The 21,624-nt window shown below is 38.9% G+C and overlaps 1 protein-coding gene across 2 annotated transcripts in view; it reads left to right on the plus strand.

Annotated features, from left to right (window-relative positions):
- The window catches only part of COL3A1 (collagen type III alpha 1 chain), a 49,604-nt gene that overhangs the window by 6,309 nt on the left and 21,671 nt on the right, over positions 1-21,624 (plus strand). For both annotated transcript variants that reach the window (XM_048309595.1, XM_048309596.1), the window contains exons 2-11: positions 11,523-11,728; positions 13,336-13,374; positions 13,933-14,049; positions 15,676-15,747; positions 18,910-18,975; positions 19,561-19,614; positions 19,836-19,889; positions 20,629-20,682; positions 20,840-20,893; positions 21,235-21,288. In XM_048309595.1, coding sequence (XP_048165552.1) covers positions 11,523-11,728; positions 13,336-13,374; positions 13,933-14,049; positions 15,676-15,747; positions 18,910-18,975; positions 19,561-19,614; positions 19,836-19,889; positions 20,629-20,682; positions 20,840-20,893; positions 21,235-21,288 — 770 coding nt within the window. The remainder of the gene's footprint in view (positions 1-11,522; positions 11,729-13,335; positions 13,375-13,932; positions 14,050-15,675; positions 15,748-18,909; positions 18,976-19,560; positions 19,615-19,835; positions 19,890-20,628; positions 20,683-20,839; positions 20,894-21,234; positions 21,289-21,624) is intronic.

The raw sequence follows: 21,624 nt of genomic DNA on the forward strand, positions 1-21,624 counted from the left end.
TATTTTTCATTTGTATTTTCAAGCAGTCAATATTTTTTCTCATCTTCTTTTACATATGAAAGGTTCTTTGAATTTTGCTTTGAGAAAACCTAACCTGCTTCCAGCCACTGTTTTTATTTATTTATTTTCACTTCAGAGCCAATCTTGTCTCTGAGTTTGCAAAGTGGAAGCCTTTGCCTGTTTCATGTCAACAGGACAATGGAAAACATGATATAACCCCGTCCAACAACAACCGTTTGTTGGCTTTAGTTTGGATAAACTTCAGCTCTGGGACTTCTGGCTTTGTTTAGTTTAGCAGAGGAGATTCCTTTCAGATTAGCTCAGAGACTACTTCCATTTTCCCCCATTTACGTCAAACTCTTCATTTAAACATGAACTATCAGAATGGGAATGAAAATGGTACCTCCTTTAACAATGTCTGCACATTTTTGTCCTGCTTTGATTCACACAAGTACTCCATGAAGAGATGTCTGCTGGGGAGGGGAGAGCACGCACAGGACTTTGAACAGGAAGGATAATGAAAACATACATATTTCAAGGTTGAATGTGGTTTTTTGTTTTGAAAGCCTAGGCCTTCTCCTACAGCTAAAGGGACACCCAAATGACTGCCAAGAAATGAGGGATGTGACTTGTCGATTTAAGACTTTAGCAGAGTTTGCCCTTCAGCAAAATGCAGTCATCCACAGCCACGGGAGACACATCCCTTTCTGCTGCTGGATTTCTCTTTCAGGTCACTGTGCATCCCACCCTGGAGGGTGGCACAGGCACCTCTGCTCTCCTGCCAGGTGAAACCTTTCCTCCCATGTGGAGCTCTTCTGTGAGCTGCTAGGGCAGCTTCAGGCACTGCTTTATTCCCAAATTCAGCACTGCAAAGGGCAGCAGAATCACAGGAACATCCCAGGCACGTTTTGCAGCAGTAGATATGAAAGGATGATCTGTGTCTGGAAACTACTTCCCACAGCAATTCAGCTCTGGCAGTTCTTGGAAAACTTCTGGACATAATTAGTTCCCACTGAAACTCCCTGCAGTTCACGCCCAGTGACCAGTCGGTGCATTAGAAGGCTGTCTGTGGCAAACATCCTTTTTTCTCTCTTCTTTTCCTTTGTGCTGCTTCTTCTCTTTTCCTTCTTTCCATTTTCTTTCAGGAAAATAAGCAAGAACAAAATTGCATCTTTTTTTTCAAACAGACCCAACAGAAACAATTGCTCATCTGAACAGAGTTAATGGGAAATATGGGAAGCATTGCTCATTGTTCCTTTGATATTCACTGTAATAGCCATGCTGAGCATCAAAGGAGAATAAACTACATCCCCATGCTTTCCTTCAGCTACAAGCAGCAAAAATAGGATTCATATTTTCTTGGAAAACACTTTTATGTTCATGAGAGCCTCTTTAAAAAAAAAAAAATTACATCTTCTCTGGTTTTGTCTTTAAATCTACTGTATGGTGCTTGCTTGTTTCCCTACAGAGCAGCAGTCATTCTGTGCCAGCTGTTTAAGAGAAGAATGTCCTAGTGAAAGCAAACAATGGGCTGTGTAGTGGGAATTGCAAATCTTTGAAAAGGGTAATTGAAATCTGCTCAGACATTTTGAAGATTCTTTGCACAATATTCTAAGGCTGTTGGTGGTTCAGCTGTTGGCAGGGTGGTCCTCTTTGTAGAGTCCTCTTTTTTTGTATGAACAGAATAGCATTAATATGGAGGAATGGGGGGAAGAAAGAAGAGAGGTTTGCAAGTCCAACTGATTATTTCAGAGCAGCTGAAGAGAGAAAGATTGCTGTAAATGTCTTTCAGTGAAGAATCAAAAAAAAAAAGTGAATTGTACAGAGCTGTTTCATTTATCAGGTGTTCTCTGGCTCTGGCTCTTCCACTCATACCTTTTAAGGGCTGCAGCAGATAAACTGTGCTGGATTGGGTTGTGTCTGCTGCAGATGTTCCAACCCTCCTGGGCTATGTGGTGCTGTTTATTCTCGCCCTGGGCCAGCTGAAGCTGTTGCTGCACAGAGCAGGGAGAGCTAAATGTGTGCCAGGTCTCAGGCAGTCACTTCAGTAGCAAGGCTTCTGACCTCTGATATTAATAAAAAGCCAGCTCTCTGCTTGCAGGCTCTTCATAGCACCAAAAGTGTGATTTTTCACCTCATGAGAGAATTAGTCAGGAAGGTTTTGTGCTTGAAAAATGGCCAGGCATAGAACTTGATATTTAAAAGTGGCTCCAAAATTAAGTTGTCTTTGGTACCCTGAGAAAACCCTCACAATACTTACTTTAGTAGCCCTAGGAGGTTGACAATAAGAGCATTGTATCCAGTGTACAAATAGCCATTTAATATCCTCTATGAGGCAGATTAAGAGGAATTTCAAATACTGCCATCCATATCCAACAAACTGTCCAAAATAGATGTGTGGTAAATTAGCACAAACTGGAATAAGGACTGAATGAATACAAACTGTTTTACAGATGAAACTAGGTTAATGATGCTCTATGCATTCAGAATCCCACCACAACCTTCTGAATTACAAATACCCTTAATTTATTGGCAGCCAAAGATATGATTCTTTTCCTTAGACAGTATGCCAGAGCACTTTAATCCTTCACTGGAATATGAAATGCAAGAACCAAACCCTTCATTTACTTCCAACTTCTGAAATTACAGGGAAACCAATAAAATTGTGCAGGGACTTAGGCTAGGGTAGAATTTGCCCCCCTGCTGCTTTACTCATCTCAGATGTAAATTCACTATGGCTGTGGCGTTACATTGGGGCTGACTTTGTCCAAGGTATCTGAAAATACAAATGATATTACCACATGTACTATACTGCCATTGTAACATTTCCCATCTGCTTCAGCCTCAGGAGAGAAGCATTGAATCAGGCTGATCTCTTCCAAGGCAAAACACAGAAACAGCATTGCATAAATCTGTTAGCCCTCTCACAGAGTTGAAGGGAAATAGAGGATTGTGTGCCTCTTGAAATTTTAATTACCTGCCAAAAATTGTTTTAATTACAAATTTATATGACACAAACCAAAAGTCATACATTTTTCCCCACACAGTATTTAGGTTTTATCACGCCAGAAGCTTAAAGCATCATTAATTTAGTTGTGGTTCGATATTTTGCATTAGGTGCTATGTAGACCAAGCTTTAACAATTATAAGTTTCCATTTGTTCCCTTTCTCTTATCAGATCAAAAGCTCCATCTCTCTTTCATGATGCTTTGGATCTGTCAGAGTGGTTGTAAAGTCCGGAAAACCTGTGTACAATGACTTTTCCAGTTTTTCTTTATTCTTCCCAGGACAGACCTACTGCAAAAAATGTTTCAATGGACCTTCCAATGTTATAAACTCTTCCTGGTTCTAGGTAAAATCAGGAATGCAGAAGAATGTCTTTGAGCCACACCTTGAGGGTGATTTTTTTTTTTTTTTAAGTTTGGCAAAATCTTGTGCTATATTTTAGTAAATTTTTCCCCTTAATTGATCCTAATAATGTTGAACTTGAACTATTGCTTTTCCTTAGGAAAATGTTAGGCCAGCTATTTACGGAATATAATTGGAAGTGGTCAAGTGTTCAAAACTAACATTACCTTGACACTTGGATTCTGACTGTAGAAGTCTTCATTGACTGCCCAAGGAATGAGTGGAATGCATGTTTAAGGAAACTAATAAATCCATTAGATCATCAGAAATCATATTAGAACTTGAATTTATGTCCATTTTTGCTTAGTTTAAGACACAAGTCTTTATGCCAAGAATTTGGTATCATTCACTCTAAAGACAAGAAACATATTAAAATCATATTACTGCAGAATAGTATTAGAGTTTATGCCATCACTACAACTAAATAGCCACAAATGAAGTTCTTTCAGCCTGTTGCTTATTTTTAGCATGACACCAAATGGCAATAAAGGCGATGTGCCAAAAAATATTGTAATATAAGAAGAGAGGGGATGCAAAAATCTCATAGGCATTATACCAATAATTGAAGAGTAGCTGAAGTATGGTGCAATGGTCTAAAAGGCATTGAGTGCACTGAATTATGATGAAATGTCTTCTCACTTTGTGTCCTGCTCTAAAGCAAATGTAACCCTTAGTAAAAGATTTGATCTGTCAGTCACTGAAGAGCTGCAGTTACCACCAGAATAGTTAGAAGTTGACATTTTTTAGGTCTGATTCAAAGCCCAGTAAAATCAAGGGAGATTCTGATCAGGCAGTGATTACACTTAATTGGGGAGGAATTATGTGAATTCTGCATGTTATGGCAAAAAGAGGTTGATCTCTACTTAGAAGCATGAATACAATTGGGTCACAGAGTCAGGCTGTTGAGAGGAGACACTGGAGAGGAAATCCCAGAATAACATCTCAATACAGATGGTCAAGCAGGAATATCTTCCTCCTATGCAAAAAGCGATTTGGCCCATGACATTGTCAAGGAATAGCTGAGAACAAAAGGGGTATAACTGGCTCCTGAACCCATCGGATGTTTTTCCTCTAAATTACTTTATGAGTTCAGGAACAGACAACAATTCTCTGGGCAGCCCCATAAAAGAAGCAAGGTGATAGACATACAGCAGTGTGCTCTATCCTGCCCCTTGTATGACTCAGCTTGAGATGACTGTTCTGCCAAAAAACAACCCTCCCCAACTAAAACAGCAAAGAAACAGCCTTGCACTTTGTTTGTTTATTACCAGTTTTGAAACAAGGGAGTTCTTTTGCCACGGTTTCTCATGCCAGCTGAAGCAGTGAGGCTGTTGCGTAACAACATCTCTGATGGGCTATCTCTGGTTACTACTTCCTTGCAGCACTGCTGTGGCAGGGTGACCTTTGGAAGTTGTATGAAGAACATCATTCCACAGTGTCAGCATGCGTGCCCAAATAGATCAATTTGTGAAATATATATATTGAGATGGAACAGTATTACAGAATCAGCTATTTTAGACCACATTACCTTTTGAGAAGAAGAGCCCTCTGAAGATAAAGCAGAAAAATTAGTTTTTAAATAACACTTTGAAAGATTAGAAAAAAGCCAATAGCCTGCAGGGAAAATAGAAGCATTTTGTGTTTTACTTGGTAACAAATATGCTTAGGATATGTTCTAATCCTGATATTTCTAAAACTTTTTAAAGGCTGCAGAAAGGTTGTAGCATTGGTAGCACATAAAGATGAATGAAGGGAATAAGGAATGAGTTGTTTAAAATGCAAGCACTTCTTTGTGCCAGTGCAGGCCTGGTTTTTCTTATTTATTTTGTAATCTGACATACAGACTGGGTGGGTCTCGAAGCAAGGACAGTTTGGCTATGTGACACAAGGATCCTTTGCCTGAGGATCCAGACTCTTCTGCGCATTGCCAGCAAAACAGCACGTGACTCCATCCTGCAACACCTCTGAGAAACATGTACAGTATTATGCTTAACCAGCATTCTTTTAAGCAGATTTGTCTTTCTTACTCTGCATCTGAGAAAGGGGAAAACTGGAACTGGTGCAGTGGCAGAACTGTTCAAATGCCAGCTTTCTCGGCAGACAAGCATCCCTAGAAGTAAGAAAGCTTCAGTTTCATTCTGAAAGCACAGGATATAGCCGTCCTTCTTGGTGTGAAACTTGGAAAATCTGTGAACTACTCGTTCATACACCTTTCCAATTCCACCTGATAGCAGCTCTTCCTTCTACAGCTCACAGAGCACTAAAGGATTTTTAAGATTGACCCGCTCTGGCTTTTCACAGTCTGCATTTAAGTGTTTTATAAATGGAGGTTTCACTACCTCCAATCACGTGGACAAGCCTTACAAAATATTACATCAGTACTATTAAACCTGGAAATATCCTAATAGGTATGGATACCCAAATTGGGCCCTTATGTCCTCATGCACTGTGTGAACCAGATTCAATTAATTAGCTGTTTAAGAAAATTCCAGCTGAAAGAATGTCTGAAGGCCTTGCAGTTGAAAAAAACCCAACTTTTAATCCATTTCTTTTCCTTTATTTCCACCTCTTTTCCTGGCTCCTGTGACCCAGACAGGATTTGAGCCCTTTCAAGTACTCAGCAGTGACCTGACATGCCAACAAACCAGGCCATCCCGTCTCCTCCAGCCAATTCATTCATTATGAGTGTCCGCTTGTTTCCATTACTAATGATGGGATGGAATGAGTGTGTTTGGGTTTCTTATAAACATCATCATAATACCAGACAGGGAGCCCAAACCATTTGCCTCGAGGTAGAAGTTGTGGCATTCTTTTCTGCTCAGGAAATGGAAAGCAGCATTTCTGCACATGCTGGGGTGGATTCCTCCACCTACTCCAGCAGGGAAGAATGATAGCGTTTCCATTGAAAATAGACAGCATATCTCCTTTCTACTTTGTCCTTTGGTCAAACAATGTATCAAACAGTGCTGGCAATTAACAGATGTATTTACTACAGAAGAAATGTAAAACAATTTTTGAAGTACTCATCCTGTAAAGCAAATGACCAAAACTAGGTCAGGGTGAGGAAGCACAGGCTTTGTACAGTTAAAAAGTAACAGAAATGCCCTTCTTAGCTTCATCAGGCTTTGGATTCTGTCAAAGTCAGAGGCAAGGCCTTCTTCATCTTGGTGCTTTAGCCTTTACCAAATTCACTTTAAATACAGCAGAAATTGTTTGTTTGACTCATTGTGTTTATGATCAGATTCTCACAGACCAAAGCTCCTTGGTTTTGCTTCCCAGGCCATCATCAGGCAGCTGCTGGAGGATCATGAGTCACTCCTGTGTGGACTATTGCCCTCTCTGAAGCAGAACCAGACAAGTTCAAGATGTTTTTTAATTTCTAACCCTTTAGTCACATCTCTGCAAATGGGATATGTGAGTCTGCTACTAATGCAATAGCTGGACATCAGCTTTGTCCAAAGTGGAAAAGCCTGTGGTTTTTGAGGGTACTGTTAGGAAATTTTTTCCTTTTGCCATATTATTGTGGTAAAGTCACAGTCATGGTGCTTGCACAAATGCAAAGCCAAAACCAACTACAAAACAGATTCTCAGGTCATAGCATGTGATAACAAATCCCCTTCACCTCACTGGGATTGGGATTATGTCCCATATGACATCTGTCATCTTTCAGGCCATATGACAACAGCCATATTTGTTTCCCTTGTACATATTTGGGCTCTTCTATGTACCACACTTATAGGTCCTTTGGAACTAAATTGTGGTTTTTCTTTCAGCTTTCACTATTGTTCTGCTTATGCACAGCTGCCAGTCTTCTTAGAATGGGAAATAAGTCAAAACCAGCATATGACAATTACTGTGTTGCCTTTTTTTATTTTATTCACTGTTTACACTGGCCCGGGGAAGTACTACTCGCAGCAAAACCTTTAACAACATGAGTGCTCAGTAAACAGCATAATTTCAAATTAATTCAGGCTTTCAAATATTAAACTTTTTAAAGTGCACTAGAGATTGACAGAGCTTCCAACAAAGCATTGCAGTAAGTGCCACAGAAGTGAAGTCCTGTATAGCCATGATATTTAGGGCTTTTTGAGGAAGAATAAGACTTTGCACTGCTATAGACAAATACCATTGAGTTCTAATTTTTTTTTAAATCTGAGGCTAATGCGTATGTTTAGGAATCAATAAGAAAAACTGGCTAAGGCAAGTCTGTGACTGTTATACCACAAGTCTAGAAGTAGAAAAGTCAGCTTTTTTATAACCTCAATATTCCTGTATGTTACTCGCCAGTGCTTTAGCACAAATCAGCTTTCCAAAGGATTTTGGAGCTAACAGTTAATCTTTATGAGCAATGCAAAATGCATTATGTCATAACATGCTGACACAAAGATCTACATCTGAGCACAGAGGGGGTGTCTTTAACACACTAAGTCTTCCCAGATGTAAGTTTCCTTTGGAAATCTATTTAATACTTTCATTCTGCCAAAGGCCACAGCACTTCTCATTGCAGCTCTCCTAGCTTATTTCTTAATTCATTTAACAATGTCCAGAAAGTTAGAAGCAAATATGAATGTCATTATATCCATATGTCTTAAAATTTTTGTCATCTTCCTGTTAAATGATGCCATCTACTGTAGCATAACTGAATGACAAACTTGTAAAAATGCAGAGAAATCTCTTTTATTTGCTTATTAATGTAAAATTATCAGTTGTTTTGACATATTTTAAATTTAAATAATTTTTTATTGATATTTTTGAATAATACATGGCAGGTGAGTATTCTCAGCGTGAAAAATCGGGCAATGAGAAAAGACTCTATTTCTGTCTTGGAAACATAATCTTTTCTAACCAGCAGTGCAAAAATAGGGGAAATATGGCCTTTTTCTGCTCCCCATAGGAGCTGTCCTCTTCACTGTAAGGCAGCAGGATCACATCTCTGAAAATAACAAAACAAATCAATGAAAAAGAAGTAAGAATGATGAAAAAATTGACTTTTGAAAGTAAAAATCCTTGGATATGAATTTCCTAGTGAATAAGGACCTTGTTGTCTTAAGCACATAATAAAAAAAAATACATGGTTTTGAAAGACTAAGAAAGTGATACTGGGAGCTGAAAATGAGAATATTACAATTAACCAAACACATCTTTTGGGTGCAGAAAAGGTGTGTGTGCAATACACGTCTTATATGTGTATGCAATTCATATAACTGTACAAGTGCAAATAGTAACAATATTAAGTTCTTTTAGTTCCATATAATGGTATTTACAATTATGATTTTCCCTAGAGAAAAGTAGTTTCTTCCCTTCCTATGTTTGTAAATGAAAAGACCGTTTTAACCTGTGGAGCTGGGAGGTGCTTAAGCGGAGTGACAGCTGAGCAGGACATTGCTATGAGTGACATGGATCTGTGCCCATCCATGCTCTTCAGGGCGCATCCAACCACTCCTTCGAGATGGACTGCAAACTCTAACCTCCCCAGCAGCTCTGCTGACGTTCTGCCTCCAACAACACACAGCTTTCGAGGGCTTCATGTGTGCAATGAGCCACTCCATGATTTGGTTTTTCTCTTGAGTCACTACAGAGGCTATAAAGATTTCATTCATAATCTTTCACTTCTACGTTGCAGCCTTCTTGTTTTTCAGGAAACATTTGTCATTAGCCTTGTCAAGACTGGGCAGTTTGTTTTCCTAAGTGACCACAGCAAGGTCCTGGTTTGTGAAAAGGAGGAAAGTGTTTTTTGCAGAAACAGTCAGCACTTAGCTAAGCAGAGAATCAGCTTATTTACCTGGGATTCACTGATATGGTTCCGTGGGGCGAGAACTGGGAGGCCAAGCAACATTTTTAGAAACTAGCTCTAGCTTGGCAGACTAAGGAAGGATGTCTAGATCCTCTTCAAAGGTGCTCAGGCAGTGTCCTTTGAAGCAGCATCCTCTGATGCTGTAACCCTGTGACATGTGGGTGTGGGGAAGAGGCTGTCCTGGAAATGAGCAGTTCTTCTCCATTTCTCTTGTGCAGAATATGAAGTTTCTAGTGAGGCCCAAAAGGGGTGGAAAAGGGAAAAATGAGTTTCTAAGTGATAGAGAACATCTGAGGGGACTGAGTTTTCATATGCCATTGGAAGGTTTTTGATTTTAAGATTTTTTGTGTTGTCAAAGGAAGGTAAAATACTGGATCCCAGCCTGATATCAGGCAAAGAAAAAAATATTGGCTTGAAAATGTCTGTGAAGGGTTTTGAAGCTTTGTTGTTCTGGTTGTTTTAATCAAGAGAGTGGTTGAAATAAACTCTTAGACATAAGGAGTGCCCGTCTTAACAAGTCAACATTTTCCTGTTTGCTTCTTTTATAATTAAAGTGCAAAAATAACTTAAGAGGTTGTGCACAGACATGGTCAGCCTGTGGTACGATTGAAATTGGGAAAAGAAACCCTCCTGTCCCATGGAGTGCTCTGACCCAAGATCTGCACTCTGGCTGTCCCCTCGGGAAGCCATGATTATGCTCCCCATTGCTCTTCCAGAGCTCATAGGAGGCAGTGAGCTTCATGGGCGAAATAGAGGAAAGTGTCAGGTTAATAGGACCAAGGAAAAGCAGCTGAGTGAGAAAGTGGGAAGGGAGCAGGGGGAAACCAAGCTCAGTTGAGTACTTGGCAATAAAGAACAGGAACTGCTTAGGTAAAAAATAAAAGAGTATTTATGGAAGATTAAAAGGGAAGCTACATGTTATGGGAAAGGTGAAATGCAGAGGAAGTATGAGAAGAGAGGAAACACATCTAAGTGTGCACATTGCCAAAGAACAGTGGTGTGGAATGGGAACACACACCCACAAATACAGAGGGGAAGAAAAAGGAAAAAAATGAGACCAGGGTGCTAATGCAGTGGTGGAAAAGAGAAAAAAAAAAGAGATAAAAGATGCAGGGAGAGAAACACAAAGGGGGACTGAATAACCCATAGGAAGGAGCTGCACTATAAATTTGGGCTCAGTCTCATACTAGATAATTGTGGCCATTACAATTTTATGGCATTCAGAAATATCTGCCTGGAGCCAGTGGCAATTTTAATGTCAGAGATTTGAATTACATATTTTGTCATTTTGTTTTTCTTTTTGAAGGGTGGTGTATAGTAGGTAAATTATTCTGGTATTAAAGTTTTAAGAATGATGTAGGCACAAGAATAGCTCTTTCTCCAGAATGTTGCTTTTATAAACAGAATTATTTTTAATTATTCATGAAAAAAATTATTATATTATTCATGACATTCACTGATACTTCTGTTTGCAATCAAAGACTTCTAATAATGTCTGCAAAACTTAAAATGAGCTTGCAAAACTCAAATTAGATGCTCTTAGTGTTATTTTATATTGGTTTCCTAAATGACCTGGCTTTCTGGATCATGTTTTTCTAAGAAAATACCAACCCAAAGTTTAATGTTTGAAGGCAGTTTTTATCTATAACAAGTTTGATCAGTAAAACAGCTGTTGGAATGAATTCACAAATCCATGAATATTACAGATGAACAATGTTTTTTTCTGAAAATAAGACACTTGTAACATTTGAGCAGGCCAGCTGATACAATAATTGCAAACCATTTGGGCAATTAATGTGAGCGTCCTTTCAGATCTGTCACATACACTGGCTTTCAAAAAACTCTTTGAAACCCCTTGGTGGCAGCTATTACTGCAAGATGCTGGTGACAGGAGTTGGTGCTGGACAGATGGCTTATTCCACATCCATGTACAAGTGCTCGTGTTGGCTCATGGGGCCAGTGGTACTCTTGTTGGAAGTCTTTGACACATTTACTCTTTAGCTGCAGCAGAGAATTTGATTGCTAATCAGACAGTAACTCAATCCGACACTATAATTACTCAAGACGGAAGATTATCAGAGATTTAACTGGGCTTTGGCTCAGCTCCAGGAGGTTTCCATTGATGTCTGTTTATAGACTCAGAGGAGACTCTTCAATTAATGTAACAGATCCTCCCAGTGCCTGAAGGGGAGCATTTAGCCTTTTACTTCACATGCATGAACCAGAAAACAAAACAAACTATCCAACAGTTTTCATGTTACTCATTTGTAATTTGGAAAACACATTTGAAATAATATCCAACACTATTTTGTCTCTCCAGTCACAGGATGTACCCATCTTGGGCAGGCTTATGCTGACAGGGATGTTTGGAAACCAGAGCCATGCCAAATCTGCGTGTGCGACTCGGGATCTGTTCTCTGCGATGACATCATCTGTGATGATCAGGAGCTGGACTGCCCCAACCCAGAGATTCCTTTTGGAGAGTGCTGTCCAGTTTGTCCACAAACAACAACACCACCTCCAAGAGTAAGTTTATTCTCAGTGTTGTTTCTTTAGTGTTTCTGCCTTCTTGATGCATGTCAACCTCAATTCATTTTGGCTTAGATGCTCTTAAACTCTTTTCTTTTCAATGCCACTTTCTGAATTTAGGCAAATATTTAGTATGGACAATGCAGCTGAAAAATATTAAGCCTTTCAGCTCAGTTTTATGCAGACAACGCGCACCAAAAATAGTGGACAGGGACAGAGGGCCACAATTAGCCATTATATTTTTCATTTTATGGAAAAGCATAGGAATTATGCAAACACCTTATTTTTGACTGCATACTCAATCTATATCTATGAAAATAACACCAACACAGAGTGAAAGAAAATTAGAGAACTTTCATAGCATACTGTGAGTCTGCATTTCTTATCAACTCAATTAATTCTACATCATCACAGAATGAATTTCCTTTTGCAGGCTTATTGCTGACTTAATGCCCTGAAAAGGAAAGGTGATTATACAGTACCCACCTAATTTATCATCAGGTTTTTTATAGACATCAATATTATATAAACCCGTTGCAGCAACTTAACTTCAGGAAAATCAAGAATGTTAGTACATGCCAGGTCCCCTGCCTAAGTGCTTCAGTGAGTGAGCCAGCTGTACTGAGCTTTCAGCTTATCTGAACATTTCAACAGTGTTAAAGATCCGTGAGACTTTGTTAAAGTACATAGGTTTCCACAGACACATTGAAGATCCTTATCTAGAAGATAAGAGAGTGAAAGAGATGTGTGGAAGCTCTATAGCACATCTGTTTAAATATGGAAGTCACATAAATACGTCACACACAGATATGTCCCCTAGTCTTATTTGCACCACACTAGTGCAACTCCACTGCTTCGGGGATCACCTGAGCTACTTCACTGAACCTTTTGAGAGGTGGAAATGAGGGGTATAGACAAGCGTGGTGGAGATTTAAGTACACCTCCCTCTCTTGTGTTTAGAGACTCATCAGTTCTGGAGGTTCTGATAATGAAGAACACATGGACTACTTCCCCCAGCCTCTCTCTTTGATATAGGAGTTAGGTCAGCCCACTGGGAGCTGTTCTGATGACCTTGGGTGGTGTATAGGGAAATGCCACCTTGAAAGATCCAAGATAGTTTCAGCTGGATATTCTTTGCTACTGCTAGCAGCTGAACACAAAAATTGAAAATCCCGGTAGTAACATGTAACTGAATTATTAACTGAAAAATAAATAAATTAGAGCCATAGAGCTGAAATTTTTAAAATAGCTAATCACACTTCACATGGTGGACTGAGAAGGACACAAGAAAACTGTCACAGCATTCCACTATGGACTTCCATCCCCATTGCACTCAATGGCAAAGCTGTACTGACTTCGTTAGTGTCATGTTTATGCCTGCAGGGGAGGTGTAATTCTATGGATGATCCAAGCAAATGGAGATACACTGACCAAAAACTCTACAGCTTTTAAATATACTGAATAAGAATTAATAGAATTCATGTGATAAAACTGAATTCAAATTTTTAAATGTTTTGCTCTTGTATCTATGTGCAAATTTTTTGCTTTATTTTGATTCTCTTTTTAAATTTAATTACCTTTGCTTTTTTTTTTTTTTTTAATAGACTCCTGGAGTAGTCAGCCGAGGCCCCAAAGGAGACCCTGTAAGTGCAACTTTTTTTTTTTTCTCCCCAAGGAAATGAACTAAATCAAGACCCCATTCTTCTAGTGCTATATATGCCATTCAAGCTGCCAAGATATCCTGCTTTCATTGATGTCTGCACTGTCGGCAGCAGGACTGTACCATATAGTTGTTTTGAAGCAGAACTTTAGTTTCAACAACACTCTCAAAAATTTAAACTGAAAGAACACAGAGTTTAGTCCAAAATGTATCACATTTGTTAGGTTTTGTCATATTTCTTTACAGAAGGAGCAAAAAAATCTACTGGACTCCACTAGCAGTAATAATTTTAGACTCAGGAACTGAACTGCTAAATATGTCTAATGTGTTTGATTATATATTAGTTGTAATAAGGCTCCAGCAACCAAGTGTTACCATGTGGGAATTTTGTCTCTCCTCTCTGAATGTTTGGTTGTGGCCTTGTTTAGGAGAGGTTTCCCACCACAGTCACATAGACTTTGTTAGGAATGGAAAGGTTTGTTCTGCAATGTCCTTGCAGTTGGAGGCAACATCTATATCTGTTCTGTTTGTGTTTTTGCAGGGTTCTCCTGGAGTTCCAGGCAGAAATGGTCCCCCTGGCCCACCGGGACAACCAGGAAGCCCTGGAGCTCCTGGGCCCCCTGGAATCTGCCAGTCATGTCCCAGTATAAGTGGAGGTGTAAGTCATTGTTATGTTCAGCTTCTACCTTGGTGCTCATAACCCTGAAAGGCAATGTTGTAGGCACCTGTCCCTTGCACCTCCCCAGGTGCTTTGCTTTAGGTGGCATCCATCTCATTTATGCCTTTGGAAAACAGAGCTGGGTGGTATGTGGGGTCTTGCTGTTGTTTTGGGGGTTTGTCCATAAAATTTCTCTGGAGTGCAATTAAATCTCTGCCTTACCTTATTTTTTAAAACTTTTAGGGCCAGTTCTGTTGAAGGACTTATATAACTCAGAAATAATCTGATCAGAAAGACTGTGATGGAGGATTTCCCCATAAGCTTAATGGTTAGGGAACTCTCCTACATTCCTGTATTTCATCAATTCATTTTTAATAATGGAACATTCCAATGAGACTAGACTGAAGCACTGGTCCTCTGCTTGCAGGGAAGTGCCATGCAAGTACTATTTGTCATGATCCCTCTTTATTTCTGGCTCACTGAATGTTGAATTCATTTCTGAAGAGCTGGATGCACTCAACAAGAGAGCTAATAGTAACTAAAGTTTATTAACACTGAGCCCCAGGCAGTGCTTTGTTAAGAGGTGCCATTGTCATCCATGCAGGCCACCAGGCTGAGATTTACAAGAAGGGACTTCTTTAGCACAAAGCTGATAAAAACTGTATGTTTAAACAATTACTACTTTTGAATATAGGCTGCTGATTATAACTTCCATAAACACTTCCCACTCCCAGGTAAGCCAGGAACCGAGGAAGGATGCCTTGTTTTTATTTAATTCTGAAAGGGATTGCCTCTGCAGGACTGAGCTGTGGATCAGTTAACCAGTCCCAGTGGGCATCACGGTGATACTGGTTTGGGGCTTGAAGATGCAAACACAGGAAAGGATAACAGGCTGAATTAATCTCCCATTCCAATGCTGTATCAAAGATGTGGTGTTGGATCCTGACAGAAGGGTTGGTATCAGGATCACAGGAGTCCAGCACTTGGTCAGTGCAGGAGCTGGATCCACAGTGGTTTGGGAGAGCAGGCAGAACACTGCATGTGTTCAACCCTTCCTGCTTAACTACCTGTGGGTCACTGCACTAATCACTGCATCACTGCACTAATGCCACACCATTTGACTGAGTCTGCTCATGTGAAATGAGTCATTCAATAGGCACAGGTGCAAGAAATCACGAAAATAATAATAATAATAATAATAATAATAATAATAATAAACAGTTCTGTTTTTTAGTGCAACAGATAATATTTCATCAACTACCTTGAGTGACAACTAAGTCCAACAGAAAAGAGACAGACAGAGAAAGAAGCTAAGAAGGAGTCAAACAAGAGTAAAAGGAGAGAGAAGGGTAATTTTGTGGTTCAGCTGAGGCCCAGCTGTCAAGAAGAAAAATGGATGTGCCCAGCCTAGGGAGCTAATGTCACCATGGCCTCAGAAGGAAGACATTGGCTGGGCTTCTCTTATGTAAATATATGGCAGCTGTATGTTTAGCTAGTACTACTCAGCAGATACAAATGAGTCATTTCCATGCATCTGCCATACCAATGTAAAAAAAGTCTTATTTGATTTGGAGCAATCACATTATTTTTCTTTTTTTTCTTTTTTTTTCTCTATTTCTTTTACAGAGTTTTTCTCCACAGTATGACTCCTATGATGTGAAGGCTGGTGGAGCTGGTATCGGGTACCCACAACCCATTGTAAGATGATAAAACCTTTTTTCTGTTCTTTCTTCTTTTTAAAGAACAAATTTTCTGCTCGTAGATTATACCTTGGATGTCTATGTATCCTGATTTTAATCTAACAATGTAAGTTTTCATTTAATTATTGCCTGGAAGTTGAATGTGATGTAAGGCAGCAGTTTGTTCAGCAATTCAATATTCTAGAAAGTAGCTATAGATCATGTGGATTTTTTACTTTTTCGGTTTCTTTCTTCAGTTTCTTACCTTCCTTTTCCTAATCTCTGTGATTCACCTTCTTACACCACCTAAACATTTTTCCCTTTCTGCCTCATGTACATTCCTTATTCATCTGCTTGATATTCTTCCACTAATTGCTTCCCTTCCTTCCAACAATTTTTACCTCTTCCACTGCCTTTAATTTTCCTTTACCCACTCAGTATCATTTGTCTTTACTCAGTATGATACTCCATACTTGCTAACTTTTCCACAATTCAAACTTACCTGATAACAATTGAGTAAATCCTGTTTATAAACTTTATTCATTCCAAAGCTCAAAATATTTTTACTTTTTATGATTACCATTTTTTACCCGCAGCTGCTCAGACTGTGTGCTAAAGATGCTGTATCTGCCTGCTAGACCTGGTCCAAGCTTTTCAGTTTTTTAAGTGAGAAAAAGCCTCAAAGAGTTATACCCGGGCTATGCTTGATGTATAAAATAAATCTGGATGTTGCATCTCATGATTTTCCTTTTAGGCACTGGGATTTAGAGATATTCAACATGAAGTGTTCTTGATTCAAGCAATCTGCTACATAGAGGATGTGGTGAATTGCTGTTACTGGAAATTGGCTGTGCTTCATTAAGCATAATCATTATTTTCAGCCCAATTCTGCATAACACGGTTTGGGTATCATATGTTGTAGCATATCAAGTTAGTTCCAAGCAAATATGTTATTTCTCAGGGTTCCATCAGATTGTCTTGTGAAATAAGGTTTACTGATCACAACAGCTGTTTTTCCTGAAATATAGTCATTATTTTCTCCCCTTTATTTTAATCTGTTTTATTTCTATCTCCTTCATTTGCTACTGTGTTCATCCACGCATTGGTCTTCTTCAACCATCCATTTGTGTCTTTGTTTATTCATTTATTCATATTCACTCCTCACAGTTTTCACTCACAGCTATCATACCATCTGCATTCTTCTACATGGTGTTTTAATAGCAGATGTGTTGAACCAGGCAGGTAACCAAGACCTTCAGTTAACAACTATGGCTACACCTCTCTGTTTTGGCTTTTTCCCTGGAAGTGGTTAGTGATTTCTTGTGCTCTGACTCCTGGACTTGGGTTAAAGAACCCCAGCAAACTACTTTACTGGGCACCCTAGAATATCTTCAGGGTTGTCTGTATGGTTTCAGGTCATAAGGTCTTTTATATTGCTTCATGCCATACAAGACCACAAAGTACTAGCAGTTACAGGCAGATGTGACTGAAATCACTTTTCTAAATAATGCTTATAATTAGCATTATATAGACTAATTTCTTTATTTATACATTTATCAATTTTCAGCTTAAATACTCCTAATGAATAAATATCCAAACTGAAATAATTTGCAAGATTAACAAAGCAAAAAAATACAGCACCAACATTTGTCCTTGTGTGGTTACCATGCCTGGCATTTCCTCAATCACACACCTCTCCATTGCTCTCTTCCCATGGCTTTATATTGCTTGTACACTGATTTTGTGCTTTACATCACAGTTTCTCTTCACTTACTCACGTAACCTCCACATATTGTCTTTGTCTCCTTCCACCAGTGCACATTCTCTAACTGAAGGATGCTCATCTGTTCCCAGTTTGGAGATGCTGGCAGCAAGTAGACCCCTAACTATCAGTTTATCTCCTCAGTGTGTAACTCGAAAAAATTATATCTCATTTGTTTATAGCCGTATGTCTAATTGATTGATTGCTATTGATGAGTTGATGGCTTAATCCTGGTTGAATCTATAGTTACCTTATACCAAATTAGTTCTAACAATTAACAGGGACTGCTCATTGTATTCACACATCGATGGCAACCACATTTCCCAAACCCTAACAGCTCTGCCTCTTGCTGTACTTCTTGTCCTAGAAAATAGCAAATACTAAAATGGCTGACTTTTTTTAGACAGAAGACAACTGTGAACTAATATTATTTATTTTTGTAGTATAGCACAGTACTGTCCTAGACATGCCAGTAGAGCACAGCAATACTGTTAATCTTGTATTATGAAAGTTAGGTTCATGTAACACCTGTAATACGTGACCTATTCTGACACAATATGACAACATCCCATGAAACACATTATATGCAGTATTAACTATGGAATATTCTGCCAGTACGGCGGCACACAGCGATCCTCATGTCATTCATACATGTGATCCTTTTGGCTGTATGAAACACATGAAGAGTTTAATTTAACAAAAGCTTTTTTTAAAGAACCCCCTATAGCTGCAGTAGACCACTGTGCTAACTTTTAAATGTTTTCTGTTTTGCAGTATCAAATGCTTTTGTGGTTGTTGCTACAGGAAGCAGAAATATTGAGGTTTTGGTTAATCCAGACCTCATTTCTTTCTTATGGCTTGGTACTGTTAAAGTTCAGAAAAGAACTTCACTGGTGAAAATGATTGCCTTACTGACAACAACAAAAGTATGGCCTTAATTCAGTCATGTCTAGGTCATGAGAAATCTCAAGTGTTGAGCTGATTAAGCTCAGTTACACAGTGGAGATGCTGATGCTCATTTACTGTGGTTAACAAATTCAGATCCAGTTTCTATTCTTCCCCTTCAGGCAGCACAAGAGCTGAGCTAAGCAACCCTTTGGGGTCTAGAGAAGGGCAATAGCGACTCAAAAAGGAAAAGATGCAGCTCTGAAAATACCTTGGGAGGATGTTAGCCAAGCCTGCAAGGAGCAACCCAGTGAAGCCTTTTCTGAAGGGACAACTAGACAATGTACTTCTTCTGCACTGTGTGTAGATACTGCTGCTTCCTTTTTACTGCAGCAAGTCCAGGTCACCAAGGATTTTTCTCTGTACTAATTATGTAAAAATTTATTTCACAGTTATTGTTGACTATAGCACCTCTATTAAGCTTTATAGCTATATTACATGAATATAACTACTATTTTTTAATCTACACTACAGAGTGGCTTTCCAGGACCCCCTGGCCCCAGTGGCCCCCCTGGCCCACCTGGTCATGCAGGTCCCCCTGTAAGTAACATTAATCTTCTCATAACTGTCTTGTTATTCTTTTATATTAGCTCCTCCTTTTCTCTGTCATAAATATTAAGTACCTTTTCAACTGATAAATCTGGATACTATGCTGAAGAATTTTATGCATAAATGTCGTCTTGGGCCGTACCATCAGCAAGACTCGAGAGCTGAGGCCAGTATATTGTGCTGGCTTAAATCCTTGTGTACCCCTTGAGATCTCTGCAAGTCCATGGGGTGACAGCTAACATTATTTTAAGACATGCCACTGCCTGCCATCCTGTTAATATTCCCAAATGTTTATCCATACAAAAATTTAACAGGAGGTAAAGGAAAGTGGAAGATACACATTCAGTGAACAACACAAAGGGTCTGTGTTTTTCAGTGTCCATCTCCTTTTAGAGGAGCAGTTTCTGTTTTCATGGAGGCATGTTCTGCTTGGTTCTGGTAATTTCACCTTCAGTCATTTGTTGACTGATCTGACTACAATTTTCCTTACAATTACGAGATTATAAAATATAACAGCACTATGAAATCATGTATGTAGTTGTTCACATCTTAAGTGAGTATTTTGCTGCATTTTAGGGCTCTGCTGGATACCAAGGATCCCCTGGAGAACCAGGACAACCTGGCCCTCCTGTACGTACCCATTCAGTATCACTGTGTATGTTAAAAGCATGATCTTAAAAGCATGAATCTGTGTCACCACTGGAGTGGATGGAAATTTTGCAGTTCATCCTAGTTGTTTACTATGTTGCATGTCAAATGTAAAAGTATTTTATGATGCCTAATGCAATTTTAATTTGAAAGAGATTTAATATTTGTTATTATCGTAGATAATATTAATTCTTTTTCTACAGGGACCTCCAGGCCCTGTTGGAATGATAGGCCCAGTTGGTCCACCAGGAAAAGATGTAAGTTCACTATTAGTCATTCAGTTATTAATAAATAGGAAGAAAAAAAGTTCATTAAATTTCAAGACAACAGAGCACAGAGATATTAATGCATTTGAGAATTTTTAACATCTCCCTGTTTCTCCATTTGACAACATGACTTCAAGAAAGTAAATTTGTCTCACTTTAGGTCTAATTGTCCATTCCATAAAAAGTTCAATTTTAGCAGGCAATTTGATTGACACCAGAAAAAAAAAAAAAAAAACAAAACCAACATAAGCACAAAACATGGTATTTATTTGGCGCAAAATAATTTAGCAGTTATAAAGAAAACTAGACAGTAGTGGTAGTTTTCTGTTCCCTTTAAATATTACTATGGGACTTACAGCTATTAACACCATTTTCTGTGTCACAAACAAACAGGTGTAGTACCAGCCAAGGCAAACATCTAGAGCTTGTGTCCATTTTGAGTGTTTTACTAAGAAAAATAAGTTTTCTGGGATCATCTCTTTCTAAAGTTTGTCTTCAAGTAACTTAGAAATTAACTAGAATCTTGTTAAAAGCTGAGTTTATAAATTCTGGCAATTGTTTTCCAGAAAGCGGTCACAGAGGGAACTGTCACCCTGATAGGATTTCCCCACTGTCTTTGGTGGGAGTTTCACCTGCTTCCTCCAACTCACCTTGATCTACCACAACTGGTGCTTTGCCAGTAAGTGAAGCAATAGCAAAACACTAAAAAAAAATTATTTTCTTTCAATAGGGAGAACCAGGAAGACCAGGCAGGAATGGAGATCGTGGAATCCCTGGATTACCGGTATGGAAAAGCCCACAATAACAAAGGTCTTCTTACCAGAGGTTTTGTTTGCCCATTTCAAGTTAGTCAAGTGAACATGACACACAGTGAATATTGGCTTGTGGCCTTCATATAATAAGGACGTGATTTATTAATCTTTCTATTTTTATGTGCTTAGGGTCACAAAGGACACCCTGGAATGCCTGGGATGCCTGGGATGAAAGGTCAACGAGTAAGTATTGCATATATTGAGTATAGCTGTGTCTGTTACTCTCCTTGAATTATGGTGTTGCACTGTTGTGATCCCTCAGTCATCCTTTCCAAGACTGAATCATAGAATTAAAGTTAATTTCTGCACAATGTAATCTGGACTTCCATAACAAAGACTTACTTTTATTCTGGTTACCTCAATTGTAGAGCTCCATCCTAATGCCAAAAAGGGTTCCAACACCTGATAGCACTCGTTATTGAAAATATGCCCCTTTAGGGGGTTTAATATTTTGCCAAGAGGAATCAAGTTTTCCAGAATGCAGGAAGAATACAATTCACAGATACGGTTTTACTTTCCCACAGGGTTTTGATGGAAAAGATGGTGCCAAAGGTGACAGTGGTGCTCCTGGTCCAAAGGTAAAAATCTGGAGTGTCATCTTTCTAGTAGGCAGATGAATGACCCCCATTATTTGTTGTATAGCTGTGCTTTGCATATTTAACCAATTATAAAAATACAATAAGCATTCAAGAAACCCATTTAATATCTCCATGAAAAAATAGGAATCATTCCAAAGGATTTAGGTGTTCTGAACCATTTCATGTCCCAATTTTCCAGCTGTAATAAACATGAGATACCAAAATGAAAGGACATGTCTCGGTCATCTGACTTTCTTGCATTTTATTTTAAAAGCTGAGTCTTTCTGATTTTTATATCCTGTTTAATTTTTGATTTGACACTTGTTTAGACTTCTC

The sequence above is a fragment of the Corvus hawaiiensis genome, chromosome 7, assembly GCF_020740725.1.
Source record: "Corvus hawaiiensis isolate bCorHaw1 chromosome 7, bCorHaw1.pri.cur, whole genome shotgun sequence".
NCBI lineage: Eukaryota > Metazoa > Chordata > Aves > Passeriformes > Corvidae > Corvus > Corvus hawaiiensis.